Raw genomic sequence first — 19,748 nt, forward strand, 5'->3', positions numbered from 1 at the left:
ACAAATTAATGACAGAAAATGCCTAACTAAATATAGTTACAAGTGACTACTTAATCAATTACAAGCAACCCATCATTATTTGATTGCAACATGGGAAACTGCGAATATCACCCAGGAGAAACTGTAATATGTGAACTTTTACAGCACTCTCTTGATGAAAATGTAATTTATGAGGTTCAGTTCCACAAGTGGGTGCAGCCAACCACTGTAATCTGGAAATTGTACAGATAACTTCCGAAGAATTTATAGGATTCATTCTGTTGTAAGATGTCCTATTCAGCTCAGCATGACTTCATTGCCAAGCAACAAACAGCATTCCTTAACTCCACAAAAGAAAGTATTAATCAATCAGAATTTGTTCTTACATATGGTTTTCCACAAACTTAATAGTATAGTACTACAGGATGGGGCTCAGAGTTACCATTTGACAGCACATTACTGTATATCATTATTATTTATTATTCATTTTATTTACACATCTAGTTCCATTGGACCAAAATCAGAAGCAAATCTCCAAGGTCATGGAACGTGTCAGTACATGAAATTACAACATAAAAGTATTAACAGATCAAATAAAATGTTTATGAACCCAAAGAAAGTCAAACGATAAATTTAAGTAAATGTAATCAACAATATAACATAGGAATCAGCTTTATTTTTCAAGGAACTCCTCAACAGAACAGGAAGAGTGACCCATGAGGAAACTCTTCAGTTTAGATTTAAAAGTGCATGGATTATGGCTAAGATTGTTGGATTCTTGTGGTAGCTTATTGAAAATGGATGCAGCAGTGTACTGCACACCTTTCTTCACAAGAGTTAAGGAAATGCAATCCAAATGCATACTGGATTTCTGCCTAGTATTAATGGAGTGAAAGCTGCTAAATCTTGAGAATAAGCTGATATCGTTAACAAGAAATGATGGTAAAGAATATATATTGAGAGGCCAATGTCAGAATACCCAGACAACGAAACGGTTCGACAAGAGGGTCACGAACCTACACCACTTACTGCCCGAACTGCCCGTTTCTGAGCCAAAAATATCCTTTTAGAAGGGGAAGAGTTACCCCAAAATATAATACCATATGACATAAGTGAATGAAAATAAGCTAAGTACACTAATTTTACATCTACATCCATACTCCGCAAGCCACCTGACGGTGTGTGGCGGAGGGTACCCTGAGTACCTCCCTTCTATTCCAGTCTCGTATTGTTCGTGGAAAGAAGGATTGTCAGTATGCTTCTGTGTGGGCTCTGATCTCTCTGATTTTATCGTCATGGTCTCTTCGCGAGATATACGTAGGAGGGAGCAATATACTGCTTGACTCTTCGGTGAAGGTATGTTCTCGAAACTGTAACAAAAGCCCGTACAGAGCTACTGAGTGTCTCTCCTGCAGAGTCTTCCAATGTAGTTTATCCATCATCTCCGTAACGCTTTTGCGATTACTAAATGATCCTGTAATGAAGCGCGCTGCTCTCCGTTGGATCTTCTCTATCTCTTCTATCAACCCTATCTGGTACGGATCCCACACTGCTGAGCAGTATTCAAGCAGTGGGCGAACAACAACTTCTATGCACACCACTGTATTCTGTTTGTTTTGGGTACTTCTATGTGTTGTGGTTTGTGTTTTGTAGTATGCAGGAGTAGGTTTAATAATGAATAAAAAAATAGGAGTGCAGGTTAGCTACTACAAACAGCACAGTGAACGCATTATTGTGGCCAAGATAGACACAAAGCCCATGCCTACTACAGTAGTACAAGTTTATATGCCAACTAGCTCTGCAGATGATGAAGAAATTGATGAAATGTATGACGAGATAAAAGAAATTATTCAGGTAGTGAAGGGAGACGAAAATTTAATAGTCATGTGTGACTGGAATTCGTCAGTAGGAAAAGGGAGAGAAGGAAACATAGTAGGTGAATATGGATTGGGGGGAAGAAATGAAAGAGGAAGCCGCCTTGTAGAATTTTGCGACAGAGCATAACTTAATCATAGCTAACACTTGGTTCAAGAATCATAAAAGAAGGTTGTATACCTGGAAGAATCCTGGAGATACTAAAAGGTATCAGATAGATTATATAATGGTAAGACAGAGATTTAGGAACCAGGTTTTAAATTGTAAGACATTTCCAGGGCAGATGTGGATTCTGACCACAATCTATTGGTTATGAACTGCAGACTGAAACTGAAGAAACTGCAAAAAGGTGGGAATTTAAGGAGATGGGACCTGGATAAACTGAAAGAACCAGAGGTTGTAGAGAGTTTCAGGAAGAGCATAAGGGAACAATTGACAGGAATGGGGGAAAGAAATACAGTAGAAGAAGAATGGGTAGCTCTGAGGGATGAAGTAGTGAAGGCAGCAGAGGATCAAGTAGGTAAAAAGACGAGGGCTAATAGAAATCCTTGGGTAACAGAAGAAATACTGAATTTAATTGATGAACGGAGAAAATATAAAAATGCAGTAAATGAAGCAGGCAAAAAGGAATACAAACGTCTCAAAAATGAGATCGACAGGAAGTGCAAAATGGCTAAGCAGGGATGGCTAGAGGACAAATGTAAGGATGTAGAGGCTTGTCTCACTAGGGGTAAGATAGATACTGCCTACAGGAAAATTAAAGAGACCTTTGGAGAGAAGAGAACCACTTGTATGAATATCAAGAGCTCAGATGGCAACCCAGTTCTAAGCAAAGAAGGGAAGGCAGAAAGGTGGAAGGAGTATATAGAGGGTTTATACAAGGGCGATGTACTTGAGGACAATATTATGGAAATGGAAGAGGATGTAGATGAAGATGAAATGGGAGATAAGATACTGCGTGAAGAATTTGACAGAGCACTGAAAGACCTGAGTCGAAACAAGGCCCCGGGAGTAGACAACATTCCATTAGAACTACTGATGGCCTTGGGAGAGCCAGTCATGACAAAACTCTTCCATCTGGTGAGCAAGATGTATGAGACAGGCGAAATACCCACAGACTTCAAGAAGAATATAATAATTCCAATCCCAAAGAAAGCAGGTGTTGACAGATGTGAAAATTACCGAACTATCAGTTTAATAAGTCACAGCTGTAAAATACTAACGCGAATTCTTGACAGACGAATGGAAAAACTGGTAGAAGCGGACCTCGGGGAAGATCAGTTTGGATTCCGTAGAAATGTTGGAACACGTGAGGCAATACTAACCTTACGACTTATCTTAGAAGAAAGATTAAGAAAAGGCAAACCTACGTTTCTAGCATTTGTAGACTTAGAGAAAGCTTTTGACAACGTTAACTGGAATACTCTCTTTCAAATTCTGAAGGTGGCAGGGGTGAAATACAGGGAGCGAAAGGCTATTTACAATTTGTACAGAAACCAGATGGCAGTTATAAGAGTCGAGGAGCATGAAAGGGAAGCAGTGGTTGGGAAAGGAGTGAGACAGGGTTGTAGCTCTCCCCGATGTTATTCAATCTGTATATTGAGCAAGCAGTAAAGGAAACAAAAGAAAAATTCGGAGTAGGTATTAAAATTCATGGAGAAGAAGTAAAAACTTTGAGGTTCGCCGATGACATTGTAATTCTGTCAGAGACAGCAAAGGACTTGGAAGAGCAGTTGAACGGAATGGACAGTGTCTTGAAAGGAGGATATAAGATGAACATCAACAAAAGCAAAATGAGGATAACGGAATGTAGTCAAATTAAATCGGGTGATACTGAGGAGATTAGATTAGGAAATGAGACACTTAAAGTAGTAAAGGAGTTTTGGTATTTGGGGAGCAAAATAACTGATGATGGTCGAAGTAGAGAGGATATAAAATGTAGACTGGCAATGGCAAGGAAATCGTTTCTGAAGAAGAGAAATTTGTTAAAATCGAGTATAGATTTAAGTGTCAGGAAGTCGTTTCTGAAAGTATTTGTATGGAGTGTAGCCATGTATGGAAGTGAAACATGGACGATAACCAGTTTGGACAAGAAGAGAATAGAAGCTTTTGAAATGTGGTGCTACAGAAGAATGCTGAAGATAAGGTGGGTAGATCATGTAACTAATGAGGAGGTATTGAATAGGATTGGGGAGAAGAGAAGTTTGTGGCACAACTTGACTAGAAGAAGGGATCGGTTGGTAGGACATGTTTTGAGGCATCAAGTGATCACAAATTTAGCATTGGAGGGCAGCGTGGAGGGTAAAAATTGTAGTGGGAGACCAAGAGATGAATACACTAAGCAGATTCAGAAGGATGTAGGTTGCAGTAGGTACTGGGAGATGAAGAAGCTTGCACAGGATAGAGTAGCATGGAGAGCTGCATCAAACCAGTCTCAGGACTGAAGACCACAACAACAACAACAGTATTGCCAACATAACCTTCTCACTACTTTGTCTTTGACCTACAACTTTTTTTAAAAAAAAAATTATTAGATTATTGTGTGTGTCTAATTCTATTTAATGATACAGAGGGGTCGAAAAAAATGTATCCACTGGTTAAAAGTCAATAACTGGTAAACTAATTGACGGAGTTGTCTCATCTTTGGTAGTGTAATAGTTTGTAGTTCCAGCAATCGCCACACAAATGTTGTATTGCGTTGTTTTGTTTTGTCAGATGACAGTCGTCAGATAGTCAGTGTTTTCTTCTTAGCTGCACCTGGTTTCTCGAGTAAACATGGCTGGCGCAAGGCTTACATTCGATGAAAGGAAGTCAGTTTTGAAGTGGTACAAAAAGATTAATGAGGTTCAACGGCAATGGCGAAATGAGTATCGAACAGAGCCACCGACACGTTTAACGATTCGTCGCATTCAAGACAAATTTGAAGCCGAAGGCTGTGTTAAAGATGTACACAAACAACGATCTGGACGACCTGTAACAGTCACAAGTCCAGCTAACTCCTGTTGTGTGTTACAACAATTCACTTGCTCACCACAGAAGTCTGTGAGACAGTGTGCCCGTGAAACTGGAGTGAGTCGCTCAAGTGTTCGGCGAATTTTGAAGACAGCAAAGTGGAAGTGCTACATCCCACGATTGCTTTACATAATGGACGAGGACGACCCAGATCGTAGAATTGAGTACTGCGAGTGGTTTACTAACATGGTGCGCAATGATGAAGAGTTTGCAGAGATGATTGTGTGGTCTGATGAGGTACAGTTCAAACTCAATGGCACAGTAATTCGCCTCAACTGCATCTACTGTGCCGCCGGAAATCCGAACATCCATGTAGACAAAGCTGTGAATTTGCCAGGAGTAAATGTGTAGTGTGGGTTGTCTTACTGGGTCTTGATTGGGCCATTCGTCTTTGACGGCACAGTTACCAGTGAGGTGTACCTTCAGGAGCTTCAGACATCCATTTTACCTGCCTTCCGAGACTTGTATGGAGATGGAAAAGTTTACTTTCAACAAGATGGTGCCCCAGCCCACTACCAAACTCGTGTTAGGGCGTATCTCGACAAAAATCTACCAGGAAGATGGACAGCCCGTAGAGGTGCTGTGGAATATCCACCACGTTCCCCAGACCTAACTCCTCTGGAATTTTGCCTGTGGGGAACACTCAAGGATGTCATTTATCGACAAAGGCCACACACATTGGATGAACTTCGAGAATCCATCGTACATTCTTGTGCAAATATCTAACTGAACACGTTGCACTCAGTAATTCGACAGCACCGTTTGTGTGTGGATGTTGATGGTGACCATTTCAAACACCTACAGTGATATCCTTAAGTTGAACTTTAAGCTACACTCTCACCAAATATGAGAATACTCCTTCAATTAGTTTGCAAGCTATGGACTTTTAAACAGTGGATACATTTTTTTGGACCCCTCTGTATTTCTGTGTGTTTATGTACTGTGTAAGAGTAGGGAAGTAGTAGCGATAGAGGGATTTTTTTAAAGTGGAGGGTGAAACCGTGATGAGTGGACATAAGTGTATAGCAGTGTGATGGAGTGTGAGTTAGAGGATAAGGTGAGGAGCGAGAAGTGGAATGAAACTGTGATTGGGGGGAGGGGGTGGGGTTGGGAAACTGGCACGGGGTGAAGACCCTGTACAAAATAATGATGAAATTACATTAAAAAGAAAAGAGGCTTTTCCACCCTTCACCCCCTCCCACTCACGATTCTATTACACTTCTCACTCTGCACCTTCTCTAACTCACACTCCATCACACTACTATACACTTATGTCCACTCAGTACGGTTTCTCCCCCCCTTAAAAAAAATTTGCTCTATCAGTACTCATTTCCTACTCTTACACAGTACATAAATATTGGTGCGTGGTGTGGGATGCTTACCAGGCAGGATTGATGGTGGACATTGAAAAAGTGCAAAGAAGGGCAGCTCGTTTCATGTTATCGCGCAATAGAGGTGAGAGTGTCACTGATATGATACGCGAGTTGGGGTGGCAGTCACTGAAACAAAGGCAGTTTTCTTTGTGGCGAGATCTATTTACGAAATTTAAATCACCAACTTTCTCTTACAAATGCGAAAATATTCCCACCTACGTAGGGAAATGATCATCATAATAAAATAAGAGAAATCGAAGGTCGAACGGAAAGATTTAGGTGTTCCTTTTTCCGCGCCATTCAAGAGTGGAATGGTAGAGATGTATGAAAATGGTTCAATGCACCCTCTGCCAGACACTCAAGTGTGAATTGTAGAGTAACCATGTAGATGTAGATAGATGTAGAATACACAGAAACATAATTAAACAGAATTACACGCATACAATAATTTAGTAAAAAATAAAAAATAAATTGTTGGTCAAAGCAAAGTTGCGGAAAGGTTCTGTTGGCAACACTACAAAACACAAATCACAACACATACTTGTTGTTGTTGTTGTTGTTGTTGTTGTTGTCTTCAGTCAACAGACTGGTTTGATACAGCTCCCTGTGCTACTCTATCCTGTGTGAGTTCTTTATCTCCAAGTAACTACTGCAACCTACAGCCTTCTGAATCTGCTTCATGTATTCGTTGCTTGGTCTCCCTCAGAACATGTCCTACCAACCGATGCCCTTTTCTACTCAAGTTGAGCCACAAATCTCTCTTCTCCCCAATTCTATTCAATACCTCCTCATTTGTTATGTGATCTACCCATCCAATCTTCAACATTCTTCTGTAGCATCACATTTTGAAAGCTTCTATTCTCTTTTTGTCAAAACTATTTATCGTCCATGTTTCACTTCCATACGGGGCTACACTCCATACAAATACTTTCAGAAACGACTTCCTGATACTCAAATCTATACCCGATGTTAACAAATTTCTCTTCTTCAGAAATGCTTTCCTTGCCATAGCCAGTCTACATTTTATATCCTCTTTACTTCGACCATCATCAGTTATTTTGCTCCCCAAATAGCAAAAATCATTTACTTTAACTGTCTCATTATCTAACTGAATTCCCTCAGCATCATCTGATTTAATTCTACTACATTCAGTTACCCTCGTTTTGCTTTTGTTGTTGTTCATCTTATATCCTCGTTTCAAGACTCTGTCCATTCCATTCAATTGCTCTTCCAGGTCCTTTGCTGTCTCCTTTGTAAAATTCCTACATAACGCCCCTATGTTGTCAGTCATCTGAGCCAACCCTGCAGTAGGCTTCACAATGCTGGTGATGTGGTACTCATCCCCCAACACTTCCTGCAACTGTAGACCCTCATCTCTACTGTGCAAACTACCTAGCAGCAGAACCTTCTTCTTTCTGTTAGACTTTGCAACTGACTTAGGCTTCCTACCTGCTGAGGACTGCTGCATGTTTCCTACAGCTAAAAGACGCTCCTCTCCACTCAACTCTGACAGTTGGTCAAATCTATTGCATATATGCACAGTACAACTGTCTGAATACCTCCTCCTCCTAGCTCCTTCTTGCCAACTGCCAGGTCCCATTCCCAGCAGCCTTAACCCTCCTCAACCTATCTAGTTCCTCTTTTGCATGTTGTAACTGCACCTGAAGGCCACAGATCTGCTTCTGCTCCTCTATCAACTTATTTCTGCTACAGATTCTGCATTCCCAGGAGAGGATCTCGCTAGAGTGCCCACTGGCTTCCCCCAAATGAAAATACTTTGAACAAATCCCATGCCATAACCCAGTACTCGCAAACCTATGACAAAGCCCACACTTTTCACTTGTGGTAAAATTTTACAGTTACTGAAAAAACTAAATGTCTGTTACCTAAGTTCAATTACACCAGTAGAACTATTTACAGTACTAACAGTAGGGATCTTGAAATTCTCTCTCTACTAAGAAAGCAACAACTTTTATTAATACTACTAAACCACAGCTAATACCAATACCACCAAAACTTCACACAATTTCTTAGCTAAAACCAAAAATTCAAAGTGACCACTGGAACACCCAACGAAGTTAGAACAGTAAATGAAATTTTTTCTGAAATATTTCAGTAGAAGCTGAAAAGTACCACACAAAATTTACTAAACCACTTCAACACACAGGCAACTCTAAAAAACACAGTGAGTGAATGTTTCCAAAAGTTTATTAAACCATTGTTTCGGGACAAACAGTACAAGCCATCATTGAAAACTATTAAATTTAATAACTGTATAACAGTGCACAAACAACAAGGATGAACGATTGAAAACTACTAAATTTAATATTCAGATACAGTGCACAAACATCTTTGGCAGTACTTAGCTTTATAAACCGCTGCAGCTGCAACTGCATGCTACGAAATGTAAACACACTGGTGAGACATGAGACTTGGATAAACGACGCAAGCACACTCACGAATAACAGACTACTCAAGTCAATAAAGAAAGAAAGACTGAGGTGAATGAAAATCCACTAATAAGTTGCATTTACAGGAAATATTAACTCAAATAACCTTTTGTTGTATATCACAAATAGGAAGACGAAATTGAGCATGTATGCTTCGCCATTGTTTCTTTTTGCCTAGAGCGCAATGCAGTCGCTGTTTACTCCTTCCAAAAGAGGCTAATTTCATATCTAACAAATAAATTTCAAAAGCTTCCAAAAAAGATTTATTATTTTTCAGGCGGTTCTGCCACTTAATACAAAAATAAGAAAAACTTTGCCTTCATGAGGAAGACTTAAACATGAAATGACACTTTTCAGCCACAGCACATGACGCCTTGCCGTGGAGTAGGGGTTCTGTACAGGACTGGCAGCTCAAGCAAGTTTGCAAAGGCAGTACCACAACCAGACTTGAACCCCACAAGATCTATTTGAATGGGCAGTAGATAACATAACAAAAATAGATTTTGCCTGTTCCACTCAAGAAGATTACTCTGCTTTGGAAATGTTCTTAAGAAGCTGACTGGAAGAAGTATTGACAATCATAGCAACATAGCAATTTTCTGCAGTCACTCTCAACACTACATCAAAATTATTAGTGAAACACTTTTCAGATGATGTGCAGGTTAGCTGAGGAGGGTAAATACATCATTGGTCAAACTGAAGGCTATGTCACCACTTTGTTGAGAAAAACTGGTGGCTTGGATACATTTTAGAAAAAAAAAATGAAGAAATTGGTGAAGTGAGAATAACTTTTCTTCATCCATGTGAACCAGCTACATCATTCTCGTATCCTATACGTTTGGATGTCCTGCGGGTGTCAGTTGAGGGCTGTTTTCACAAAAGTAAATCCATTTGCTCCAAATTGGATAACATAAGCTCTTCTTGAAAGTGATGCAAGCCACCTTGTCTATCAATGTCACATTTCAAAAAGGTCTTTATCTTGTCATTTTGATCAAAAATTCTGGAAATTCATGCAGTATTTGCTTTCTTACACCAAACTTTCACAAATGTCTTTGGTATGAGGGCAACAGTTACTGGGTGCACTTCATGTGAAATAGGCCAGCATATCAACTTGAATGGAGAGTAATTGGCAGATGTAAAAGCAACTTTAGATGAACTTCAGGAAAATGTCTGTTGACTCTTGCTGTTCATGTTGTTGTTAATGACGTGGAACACGGTACTGCTGATTGAAACCTCAGATGATGCAGGCTTCAAAACAAAGTGTTATGTGAAAAAATGCTGCACAAATATCTAGTCTATGATGACCAGATTAAACTAATGAGTGTGCACATAAAGCCTTTAAAACAGTGGGAAGTACCTCTTTTTAATATACTTCACAGTGGTTTGTGAAATATGGAGTAGATTGTCTGAGATTCCTTTAGGAACCTCAACAAAGCCCCCAGGCCGACTGCATGTTGTTAATCTTGAAAACTGACTGTTAACTTCCGAACTATATGTGCTAATGGGGCAGAAAAGATAGGTTCAATAGAGTAGAGGTGACACGCGCGTGCGCACACACACACACACAAAGATTGTGTGTCATCAAATGTGGCAAGAAAAATCTTGCAAACATAGTTGGATAAATGCTGTAACAATAATTTGAGATGCGGGCAGAAAGGATAGGTCAGTAGAGGTGACACACACAAAGGTTATGTGTCATAAAATGTGGTAAGAAAAATCTTGCAAACCTAGCTGGATAAATGCTGTTGCAGTAGTTTGAGATGCCAGCATTTGCTAGTCTCAGAGGTCCCGTTGTGTAGAAACACTACCCAGTTCTAATTATATAAGTGACATACATACACAAGCAGAACAAATGATTAGTGGAGGTAACTATTGTCTTCAGTCAGTCACCCAGAAGCAAGGCGAGAAGTGTGGCAATAGTAGTACTCTAGTATGAACTGCGTCATCTCCGCAAGATTACCTATGATTATTGGTTAATGGTTTTATTACTTGTGGTCTTCTTTGAGGACAATGCTCCTACTGACTGAGTTCCCCATATGTGACTCATGACTCATTCTTGTGACTTCAGTTTCAGTTTGTTAATTCCTTCCATATCTGTATTGAATTTCATTGGAAATCTTCTGCCCCCACTCCCTACCCGCAAGTCCAGTGCTACCGTAGTAAGACACTGGACCCATATTTAGGTACACAGTGATTGAAATCTCTGTCCAAATCTAGGTTTTTTGTGGTTTCCCTAAATCATTTAAGGCAGATATCAGATGACCCTTCAAAAGGACATGATCAGTTTCCTTGCTTATCCTTCCTCAGTTTGACCTTGGCCTTATCACTAATGTCCTCATTATAGAATGGATACAAAACCCTGATCATGCTCTATTGTATTTAGTTTACTTCTTTTTCATTTTATCTTTATAAATGATTTCTTCTGAGTCTTTTGCCTATTTATTTTTTCCAGAATTACATGCAAAATTACCTGAAAGAAGAAGAAGAACTGTTAACAGAGCATCAGATAAAAGTTTTACGAGAAGATGTAGAGAAAATGTGGGCTCTGTGTTGTTATACAGATACACAGAAAGAAGAGTTCCCAGAGTATAATGTACCTGTTGTGTCTGAAACAATCCTGGACAAACATAGAAAGTATCTTGCTACATTGGAAGTATTGTATAAAAACAATGAGTATGTTTACGTTTTTTTGCACTTTTTCCTATACTGATCAATTAGGTTCATATTCCAATTACAATTTCTCTTTTTTCTTTTCCAGTGCTAATATCATTTTCCTTCTTCTGTCAGTACTTCGCCCAACTGCTTAATTTTGTTCTGTAATGTGCACTTTTATGTAGCATTTTATTATTTAAAACATTTCTTATTTCTGATCTGTGAATAATGAACTTAGCAAATCTTGTTTGATTTCTCTGACAAAAGCACTGCAGACTTTCTTTCCTTGAACTGTGGGTCTTTTATCTGTAATATTTGCTGTATATCTTATTACAGTCTTTTTCACCACACCCCATTTTACAAACCTCATCTGTGCATATTGAATTCATTCTTCCTTCTGTTCATCCTTTTTCCCTAAGTACATCTTCTCTATCCAGTTTGGAAGTCATTATTAACCATTCAGAGGCTACCTCTCTTGCCTGTCCACTCTAAAATATGTATTTGGGTATCACTACTCTTAGACTTTCCTAGAATATCAAAAAATGCTCACTGAACTCTAAATCTACGTAAAATTTACATCTACTTTTCTTATAGAGTAATTGGTTTACTTCTGATATATTATAAAGCCCAAATTACCAAATTTTTTTATGAAGTGAAATTAGTAATGGCAGTTACCTTCTTTTGCACCAGTTATTTTTATGTCAGTGGTCACCTTTCCATCAAACACTTAATTTCAAAAATTTATACCCAATTAAAAATATAATCTGTTCAGACCAGGTGGTTGTTGGAATGGAGGATACATTAGAATCTGCTCAGTCTGGAGGCAAGATATAAACGGCACAGGTATTGAAGTAGTTGTTGACATCCCTAGTGCTATAGTCAGTGGCATGTTCAGCAATTGGGTAGGTAAATTTGCAGTTTGTGCAATGCAGGCAGACAATTGGTCTGTTGTCATGCCCACACATAATGCTGCACAATAATTTCAGTACAGCTGGTATATAATATTGATGGTTTCAACTGTAGCCTTACAGCTGATCAGATAGGAAGCACCTTTGATTGGAACACAATAGGAGATGATTGGGGAGGGAGAGCGGTGTGGAACAGGTCTTCCATTCAGGTCATTTGAATGATTACTGATAATATTGTGTTATGAATTTTAAATACAAATGGAATCACGGAATGTAAATGTGGCTGCCAGAGATAGCTATTTTTATTGTAAATGCTTTGGAAGAGATTCTGACTTAATGCAGATGTAATTAATAGTAGTTCATATTAGTCTGCTCAGAGATAAAGTGTAATAAGAGACATATTGACTGTAAAAAAAGTAATCATTATTTTTCAAAATAAGTGGTTTTTATGATGGGCCAGATTTTCATTGAAGTGGAGTGTGCAGTGTGGAAGTTGCAGAAAGAAAGGCAGTGGAGTGTTTTTAAAGATGTACAAACTGTATGTTGGATACTCAGTCATGATTAAACATGACCAAACATGCAATTAATTGCTAGGCTGCAAGCTTTTACTCTCTTTGCCACAACACTTATTTCAATAGTGTTTTTTTTCTGTATGTTACCCTAACTATTTTTTTAATCTTTGATGTATTTACTTTCTCCTGTTGATAGGACCATAACAACATACTTGTATATTACGTTGCCAATTTTAGCTTTACAATAATGCATTATTAAGTACAATCGCACATGATATTTCTCAAATGAACATCTTCAAATTTAGTGTCTCACCAACCTTTTTAGATTGTATGTCTTCTACTTTGCTGTCTCTGCTTTATAATAAATCTGAATCCAGTCACTTATTTCTAAAATTATGTTATTACTTTGTTTCATTTTTTGGTCCCTTTTTACTTTGTTTCATTTTTGGTCCCTTTTTTACTAATTTTCTTCTTTGATAAGCTCCACAATGAACCCTCGTGCATTCTACTTGTGCCATTACAGCAAATTCTCTTCACACTGTCCAAAGTACAGTCTGATGTATTTTCCCTAAAATTGTGTGTGTCCTTTGGTGCCCCTTGCAATGGACTTAACATAAAATTTCTAGCTCTAGTCTGTATTCATACTTTCACAAAGATAATAATTAATCTCTTCTGAATGCATCAGTACATTTTCATCTGACACTCCCTTTATTACAAAATGTCAATCAGGCCTTGAAAATTTTCAACCGTGTCCTACACCCAGTCATTGAATACCTTCTGCATGATGGAAAGAGTGGTACTCCAAAATTATAATGTCATTCTCCAAAATAATGGCCTACACGACCTATGTGATATGCTGACCATACTGTGCTTCTCCTGGTTCCAATCATGCATCCCATGTCTGTCTCATGTGAATGAATCCTCTTGCTTTCAAGTCACAGATATTTCCTGCCTGACCAAATGTAGCACCATGAAAAGGCAGCCACTACATGAAGTGCGGTGCTTTGCTCCATTTACTTTACAGTTTTCGATATGTGTATTTTTGTCACGTTACCATTTTGAGTTGTGGAAAATCTAGGATGGAATAATGACAGTATGATGAAAAGGATAGATTGCTTCTCACTACATAGTGGAGATGATGAGTCACAGGCAGGCACAACAAAAAGATTACTAAACATGTAAGATTTCGGTCAGAAGGCATTCTTCTGAAACAGACAGCATACACACACACACACACACACACACACACACACACACACATACACAGCTCTCTCTCTCTCTCTCTCTCTCTCTCTCTCTCTCTCTCTCTCTCTCTCTCTCTCACACACACACACACACACACACACACACACACACACACACACACACACACGACCTCAGTCTTTCACCCCTCTTCTACCCAGCTTCCCCCCCCCCCCCCCCCCCCACCCCTCTTGCTGCCCGCTGCCGACCCTACTTTCTCCACCGTATGTTGTATGCTCTCACAAACAGGTTGGCATGGAGGATGCCGCTGTTTTGTTTGTATACTTTTGCTTCAAAGGAGAAGTAGTCGTGGATTAGTCTGCAAACAGATCTTCATTGCCATTTTCTCACACTCCCAATCCTCCCACCACCCCCAAGAACGAGCCACAAAGGAGTGTCCCCTTCATCACCCAGTACCACCCTCAACTGGAACAACTGAATCACATGTTTTGCCAGGGCTTTGATTACCTTTCATAATGCCTTGAAATGAGGGACATTCTACCATAGAGATTTCCTACCGCTTCCTAGTTCATCCCTGTGACACTCCCAATCCCAACCCCTTGCCACAAGGATCATATCCCTGAGGAAGACCCAGGTGCAAAATCTGCCCAATCCACCCAACCAGTACTTCTGATTCCAGTCCTGTCACAGGTTTGTCCTACCCCATCAGGGGTTCGGCCACCAGTGAAATTAGCCATGTCATTTAGCAGGTCTGTTGCAATAATTGCACAACTTTTTACATTGGTATGACTACCAATCAGGTGTCCGACAGGATGAAGGGCCACTGCCAAACAGTGGCCAGTAGCAAAGTAGACCACCCTGTGGCACAACATGCAGCTGAACATAACATTTTATTGGCTGCTTCACTACTCAACCTATTTGGATCATCCCCTCCACCACCAGCTTTTCCTGAACAGTGCCGATGGGAGTTAGTAGCGCTTAAATACCCAGATTGTGCGTTGCTAGTTTTAGGTGAAATTCACCTACTGAATGTAGACTGGAATGCCTTTGGATTCATGTGAAATACTTTTGAACATGTTTTCTGAAAACTGTCTTGAGCAGCTAGCTTGGCAGCCCACATGCAATGGAAATGTCTTAGACCTTGTGGCCAAAAAGACTGGACCTTATTGACATTGTCATTATAGAAACAGGGATTAGCGATCATGATGTCATTACAGCAACTATGATTACAAAAGTTAATAAATAAGTCAAGAAGGCTAGGAGAGTGTTTCTTCTAGATATAGGTGATGAGCAGTTGTTAGCATCTCATTTAGTCAATGAATTGACATCACTTAGTTCCAGTAAGATGGATTTAGAGTAATTATGGTCAAAGTTTAAGCAGATTGTAAATTGTGGTCTCGAGAATTATGTGCCGAGTGAGTAGATAAAGGATGGAAAAAATCCACCATGGTTCAATAACGAAATTCGGAAGATACTGAGGAAGCAGAGGTGGTTGCACTGTCAATTCAAAAGAGAATGGACAAATGATGACAAGTGAAGGTTAGTAGAGATTCCTGCATCTGTGAAAAGCTCTATAAGCAAAGCATTCAACATCTACTACCGTCACACCTTAGCAAAAGATCTGGTAGAGAACCAGAGAAAATTCTGGTCCTATGTAAAATCGCTAAGCAGGTCTAAGGCTTTCATTCAGTCCCTTGTTGACCAGTGTGGTGTGGCAGTTGAAGATAGCACATTGAAAGCCGAAGTTTTAAATCTCTTGTTTAAGAAATATTGTTCACACAAGAGAATCGTGCAAACGTACCATCATTTTACCATTGGACAGACTCCTTTATGGATGACAATAGTAATAAGAATCCCTGCTATAGAGAAGCAACTGAAGATTTGAAAGAAAATGATTCATCTGGTCCAAATAGAATCCAGTTCAGTTTTACAAAGGGTACTCTATGGTGTTGGCTCCGTACCTAGTCTGCATCTGTCATGAATCTCTCACCCAGTACAAAGTCCCAAGTGATTGGAAAAAAACACAGGTAACTCCAGTATATAAGAAGGGACCCACATAATTACAGATCAATATCCCTAACTTCGCTTTACTGCAGAATCCTTGAACATTCTCAGGTCAAATAAATTAAACTTTCTTGTCGTTGAGAAGCTTATATCATCGAATTAGCATGGTTTTAGAAAACATTGCTCATGTAAAACTCAGGTTGCCCTTTTCTCACATGATATACTGCAAACTATGAATGAAGGGCAAAAAGCAGATTCCATATTTCTAGAATCCTGGAAAGCATTTGACACAGTGCCCCATTGCTGGCTGTTAACGAAGGTACGAGCATATGGAATGAGTTCGAAGACTTCTTAAGTGATAGAGCCCAGTATGTTGTCCTTGATGATGAGTGTTCATCAGAGACAAGGGTATTGTCAGGAGTGCCTCAAGGAAGAGTGATAGAACCACTGTTGTTATCTATATACATAAATGATATGGCGGACAGAGTGGGCAGCATTCTGCAGTTGTCTGCTGCTGATGCTGTGGTGTATGCTAAGGTGTAAAAGTTCAATGATTATAAGAAGATGCAAGACAACTTTGACAATATTTCTATTTGGTCTGATGAATGGCAGCTAGCTCTAAATGTGAAAAAATGAAGTTAATGCAGATGAGTAAGAAGAACAAACCTGTATTGTTTGGATACATATTAGTCGTCTCCTGCTGGACACAGTCATGTCGTTTCAATATCTGGGCGCAAATGTTGCAAAGCAATGTGGAATGGGATGAGCATGTGAGGACTGTTGTGGGGAAGGCGAATGTTTCACTTCAGTTTATTGGGAGAATTTTAGCAAAGAGTGGGTCTCCTGTAAAAGAGACCGCATATGGGACACCGGTGCAACCTTATCTTGAGTACTGCTCATGTATTTGGGATCCGTACCACGTCAGATTGAAGGAAGACATCGAAGCAATTCAGAGGTGGGCTGCTAGATTTGTTATGGTAGATTCGAACAACACCTAAATGTTACGGAGATGCTCTGGGAACTCGAATGGGAATCCCTGGAGGGAAGGTGACTTTCTTTTCGAGAAACACCATTGAGGAAACATAGAGAACCAGCTTTTGAAGGTGACTGCCACAAAATTTTTCTGCCACCAGCATACATTGCGCTTAAGGACCATGGCAATAAGATACCAGAAATTAGGGCTCATGTGGAGGCATATAGACACTCATTTTCTTCTTGCTATATTCACAAGTGGAAAGGAAATGAAACGACTAGTGGTGGTACGGGGTACCCTCCACATGCACTGTACGGTGGCTTGCGGAGCATTTATGTAGATGTAGATGTTGATCCTTACAACGCATTCTCTGCTCCTGTAATTATCCCAGCCTCAATCTACAGTAACCTACTGTTCCCACATCCTCCATCCAACAGTTTCTACTCCTCTGTCCTATCATCTCCTCTCCTTTTTCGCCTCCCACCCTCTTCATTTGCTGCCCTCTGCACCCACCCATCTTTCTCCACTCCTCTCCTTTTTCACACCTTTTTTCCCCACCTCCCTGCCCCACAACCTCCTGACAGTCCACCTATTGGCAGTCTAGTCTCTGCAGACTCCACCAGACAGCATTCGTCTCCACCCCCAACCGTACACTACTACCCCTTCCCTTTCCTCACACCTTGAGATTTCTGCTTGCATTCCACGTGGTATTTACATTCCGGCCCGAGCTGCCTAAGTTGGTGGTAATGTGTGCACAAGGTGTGCTTGCTTGTGCATATGAACGGTATGTGTTTCTATTTTTCTGATGAAGGCTGTGACCAAAAGCTTTATCGAAGTGTTTTGTAATTGTGCCTGTCTGAAACTTAACGTGTCTTCTTTATGGTAAGTAGCACTCTATCTTTTCCTGCCTAGTTGAAAATTAAATAAAATTTATGATAAAGTCTTTCCAGTTTATCATTGATTACAGAACTAAACAGCTGGCTACTTACATGATTGTCCACTGCCAAACTGTAATTAACCAAAATGCAGCCACCCAAATCCCCAGTGAACTGTAAACTGCAATACCAATGACATTGACAGCTATTTTAGTATCTGTGCTATTTGTATTCTGCCTCAATATCATCTCTGAATTATGTAGATGAAAGATTCTCTTCCAGCACATCCCACATTTCGTCTGGCACATTCTTCCGTTTAGACATTTAACATGTTTCACTGAGCCCCAAGCAATCACAATTAGCACTTGTCTGCTATACTACTCAGCAATGTAAACTGCCAGATTATATTCATTATTTAGCACCTATCAGGATGCGGCCAATGCTGTTGTACAGGATTAAGCGGGACTTATCCACAAACTACATTTTGCCACTCTGTGCACCAGCAGTGGTGTTCAGAAGCTTATTGCTTTATGAGATGTTTGTTAGTTTTGAACCATGCAGTGATATGCTTGCCATAGTTTAGCACATAGCAGATGAAATCAAATTGTCGAAGCACATAGATGTAAATCTGTTTCAGTGCTCCGATATGAAGCAACACTGTGGACAGTACTCTATGGTGCATTACAGATCTATGTACAATATTGTAATCATCATGTGCTATATTCATTTTGGATTGTTCAGTACGTCACTGAATAGAACTCTCGGCAAAGTTTTACCATATAAGCAATCTGACCTCTATGCTCCTATTTGCGTTTCGTTTGCTGGTATGTGTTTTTTACTTGTTTATAAGTTACAAAGGCTTAATGTATGGTATAACTCAATGGGCTACAATGGCTTAATTGTGGATATACAAATTACAGTTTTGTTTTCAAAGATGACACTTAATTCTGAATCAGTGTGCGCTATGAAATGAAATTTCTTCTTATTATGTTTCTATGCTGGTTGATGACCAGAACTAATTGAAATTTCCTCTTGTTATGTTCCTATGCTGGCCGATGACCTGAACTGTTATCTTACCCTTTCAAGCATAGTGCTTTATATTGGACATAAAGCGTGTCTTATCAACAGACTCAGAGCTTCGACATGACTGTCAGTCTCCACTGTAGTGCGACATATTCATTCTGCGCTTTAAAGGTGCTTGAGGCAGTTGAGTTGTACATACTATTTTATTTATGTGAGAATATGCACTTGGGTACATGAAGATGGAATTAAAATTTTTAATTATATAAGTAGTGCACCTTAATATTTCTTTCAAATTTTGGGGTTCTCTTTGACTTATTGATTTCTGATGGATCATTATTAGAAGTTTTCTGGAATTTTAATACAGGTTGTTGATCTATTTTACTTCAGATAAGTTTCCTCAATCTTAATTCATGCTTTAAGAATGGATCTTTTTTTCTCTTCAGTTATTGTAAATCGTCCCTGTCTTTTTTCATTTCCCGTATTTCTCTCGGTGACTGAATTAAGAAAGAAAGAAATCCAAATACAATAGATTCAAATGCTATTTTAATCCTGCATCAGTACTCTGTAAATCTCTAAGATTTGTTTGGCATATGTATTAAGATTTTTTCTCTTTTCATGGGAAGAATGACTGCTTGTACACCTGTTAAAACTACTATTTTGTAATTTTATAATCACAACCTCTGTGAGAATGAAATGATAGATACTGAAGGATATTCGCAGTTTCTGCCCTGAAAGCTGATTGTTAAAATTGTCTAAGTGAGTTGTTGTGTGATTAATATTGGTTTTCTTCAGGTTTCTGCTAGTTAAGATTTTTCAACATTTCTGTAGTTTCTCAACCATTAACCCAGCCTTTGATTGTTCACAGTGCGCTTCTCTGTATACACTTGATAGCACATGACAATTCACCTT

The 19,748-nt window shown here is 39.4% G+C and overlaps 1 protein-coding gene across 1 annotated transcript in view; it reads left to right on the forward strand.

Moving 5' to 3' along the window:
* LOC124612726 overlaps window positions 1-19,748 on the forward strand; it is a 127,317-nt gene that overhangs the window by 24,620 nt on the left and 82,949 nt on the right. The window contains exon 3 of the mRNA XM_047141512.1: window positions 11,142-11,362. Within this exon, the coding sequence (XP_046997468.1) occupies window positions 11,142-11,362 (221 nt within the window). The remainder of the gene's footprint in view (window positions 1-11,141; window positions 11,363-19,748) is intronic.

Source organism: Schistocerca americana, chromosome 1 (assembly GCF_021461395.2).
Source record: "Schistocerca americana isolate TAMUIC-IGC-003095 chromosome 1, iqSchAmer2.1, whole genome shotgun sequence".
Taxonomy (NCBI): Eukaryota; Metazoa; Arthropoda; class Insecta; order Orthoptera; family Acrididae; genus Schistocerca; species Schistocerca americana.